This window comes from Humulus lupulus, chromosome 4 (assembly GCF_963169125.1).
Source record: "Humulus lupulus chromosome 4, drHumLupu1.1, whole genome shotgun sequence".
In the NCBI taxonomy this organism is placed as follows: Eukaryota; Viridiplantae; Streptophyta; class Magnoliopsida; order Rosales; family Cannabaceae; genus Humulus; species Humulus lupulus.
The window spans coordinates 82,888,339-82,891,785 of NC_084796.1; the positions used below are offsets into that span (position 1 = coordinate 82,888,339).

The 3,447-nt window shown below is 35.0% G+C and overlaps 1 protein-coding gene across 1 annotated transcript; it reads right to left on the reverse strand.

Annotated features, from left to right (window-relative positions):
- Window positions 1-1,484: 1,484 nt before the first annotated feature.
- On the reverse strand, window positions 1,485-2,472 carry LOC133832337 (uncharacterized). Its single transcript, XM_062262696.1, has 2 exons — window positions 2,434-2,472; window positions 1,485-1,835 (listed from the first exon to the last, which is right to left on the reverse strand). Exons 1-2 carry the CDS (start codon window positions 2,470-2,472, stop codon window positions 1,485-1,487), a joined length of 390 nt encoding a protein of 129 aa, XP_062118680.1.
- Between the last annotated feature and the right edge of the window lie 975 nt (window positions 2,473-3,447).

The window sequence follows — 3,447 nt, forward strand, 5'->3', positions numbered from 1 at the left end:
CCTAAAGTCTCTGCCACCTCAGTCCAATTTATTTTAGTATGATACGCCAATTGATATATTCATCTCCTTCTTGAGACAACATTGGTAATCTGTATAGAGCATCAATATTATCAATGGCATACTCAACCGAAACCCCTCTAACAAACACATTTTTATTAACGACCCCAAGAAAGTTGGCGTAAAATTCGTAAACCAGTGAACAATTGGCCTTCGGCATCTTATCATCCACAAAAAGTTCCCAACCTTGGCGTTGAATGTCATTCCTAATAATGTTATAAATTTGAGGGTACGACTCTTCTTGATATTCCATTCCGCGCTCTTGAATGATTAGACGCTGAGATAATCGTTGATAGTGATCATAGGCATCCTTGTTAATAAATCACATTGGATCAAATTCTAAAATTGGTTGAGGTGTTGGCGGGATTTTATAAGTTTGGGGTGGTAGGGTTCGATATGTCGAGGGTCGATTAGTGTTTTTAGAAGATGCAGCCCTAGTAGGATGTTTCCTTGGACCCATACTTACACAATTGATAAAAAATATCACACAAAATTTTTGGCAGCACTTCCCCAAAATTTCTATAATTTCTTCACTGAATCGTTCCAAAAATTTCACTCAAAAACACCAAATATGCTAACAAGAAGTTTAAAAATCCAATGCAATCCCTTAGTAAAAATTATTGCAATGAAAACATCCAAAAAAAAAAAAAAACTTACAAGCCTTGAAATTTGAAGAACTGCCCACTCTTGAATTCTCCTTCAATCTTCAAATACCACCAATGGTAACAAAAAATTAGGGTTAGGGAGAAAGAAAGGAAGAAAGAATTCAATATGGATTAGAAATTGTAATTAGAAATTAGGAATATGGCTTAAGGGAATTTGATATAGAAGGATAAAGGAAAAAAAATTGAGAGCTTTTTCTTAAGAAAAACTGATTTGGGAATGAAAGCATTTGAAAAATGAGGGATATGACTAAAAAAAACATGATTTAAATCTAGTTTTCCTCTGTCTGACACAGGTGCACCACCACCCAGCTTCTTCATGTCGCGACCCGCATAAAAAATTAATAGAATCCTCTTTGTTAGGCGCCACGACTCAGCTTTTTCAAGTCGCGGCCCGTCCCTATTTTTAAAAATTATAAGCTCTCTGTTTCAGCCAAGGGTCGCGACTTAGAAGCCCATGTCATGACCTGCCCCTCCTTTAAATTATAATTGCTCTTTGACTTGTTTAATGTCACGACTTTCTGGTTTAAGTCGCAATTTGGCCAAAGTCTAATTGACAGACAATTTTTTTCACGATTTGCACGAATTTTTTACAGACTTTTTTACTAAAAGTAAATAAAACGAAAATAAATAAACTTTATAAATCTAAAATAAAATTAAATAAAATTGTGCACTAATAAAAAATAAAAACAAAGGCTAACATTAAATATAGGAATGCCATAGCACTGTCGTTAACGTCATTTAACTGGACGCTGACTACCCCATTTAAAGTGGTTCCAAAACCATCACTGATTTGCACTTTTCCATTGGTCCTTTCCAATATTGCTTTAACCTCTGACCATTTACTTTAAAATGTCCTGTTTTCTCGCTATGAATCTGAACCGCTCCATAAGGTAATGAGACCACAACTATGAAGGGTCCTGACCATCTAGACCTTAGTTTTCCTAGAAACAACTTGAATCTAGAATTAAATAACAGAACTTTATCTCCTTGTTGGAAATCCTTTCTAATGATCTTTTTATCCTGAAAAGCCTTAGACTTTTCTTTATAAATCTCTGCATTTTCATAAGCTTCATTTCGAAATTCATCGAGCTCATTCAACTCTAGAAGCCTATTCTATCCAGCCATAAATAAGTCATCATTCAACTTTTTCACTGCCCAATAAGCTCGATGCTCAAGTTCAACTGCTAAATGACATGCCTTCCCGAATACCAACCGATATGGTGCATATCAATCAAAGTATTAAAGGTTGTGCAATAAGCCCACAGTGAATCGTCAGGCTTTTTCGACCAATCTTTCCTTGATGTGTTTACAGTTTTCTCTAAAATACTTTTAATTTCTTGGTTTGAGACATCAGCTTAACCATTAGCAAGTGGATGATAAAACAAGGCCAGTCTATTATGAACTCCATAACGAGCACATAGAGCTGTGAATGATTTATTACAGAAATGACTGCCTTTGTCTCTAATAATGGATATTGGAGTACCAAACCAAGTAAAAATATTCTTATGCAGAAATTTAAGTACCTCATTTCCATCACAAGTAGGAGTTGCTGCAGCTTCCACCTATTTAGAAACATAATCTACTCCCAGCAAAATGTACTTATTATTATAAGATAAAGGGAAAGGTCCCACAAAATCTATTCCCCACACATCAAACAACTCAACTTCCAGAATTCCAATCATTGGCATTTGATCTCTTCTGGATATATTACCAGTCCTTTCGCAGTGATCACAACTCTTAACAAAGGCATTAGCATCTTTAAATAATGTAGGCCAATAAAATCTACATTGCAAAACTTTTGTTGTTGTCCTTGTTCCTCCAAAGTGACCACCACAATGTAAAGTATGGCAATGAGTAAGTATGGAAATCATTTCCTAAATTGGGACACATCTTTTAATCACTTGTTCAGCACAATGACGAAAAAGAATGGGTTCATCCCAATAAGAATGCTTCACTTCCGAATAGAACTTTTTTAGTTGCTGCCTTGACATGTCTCGAGGCACATCTTTAGCTACCAAATAGTTGACATAATATCCAAACCATGGTATCTTCTCTTCACATTCAATAAAAAATAATTATTCATCCGAAATTTTTTCATCAATTGTCTCCTCTTTAGCATTATGATCTTCTTCTTCTTTTTCCAATCTAGATAAATGATTAGCAACCAGATTTTCTGTCCCCTTCTTATCACGAATTTCCACATCAAACTCTTGCAATAATAAGACCCATCGAATCAAGCGAGGTTTAGCATCTTTTTTAGTCATAAGGTACTTAATAGCTGAATGATATGTGTAAACAATCACCTTATTACGACTTAGATATGGCCTGAACTTGTCAAATGCAAAGACTATTGCAAGTAATTCCTTCTAAATAGTTGCATAATTTAATTGAGCATCATTCAAGGTTTGACTAGCATAATAAATTGTTTTGAATACCTTGTCAACTCGTTGTCCAAGAGCTGCTCCTACTGCATAATCACTAGCATCACACATTAATTCAAAACGAATTTCTCAATTTGGTGATACAACAATTGGAGCAGATGCCAATTTCTCCTTTAGTATATTAAACGCCCTTTAACAATCAGAATCAAAATTGAATACCGCACCATTGTTAAGTAAAGTAGATAAGGGCTTTGAAAATTTTGAAAAGTCCTTTATGAACCTCCTATAAAATCCAGCATGGCCTAGAAAACTTCAAACACCTTTAACAGACACTGGAGGAGGTA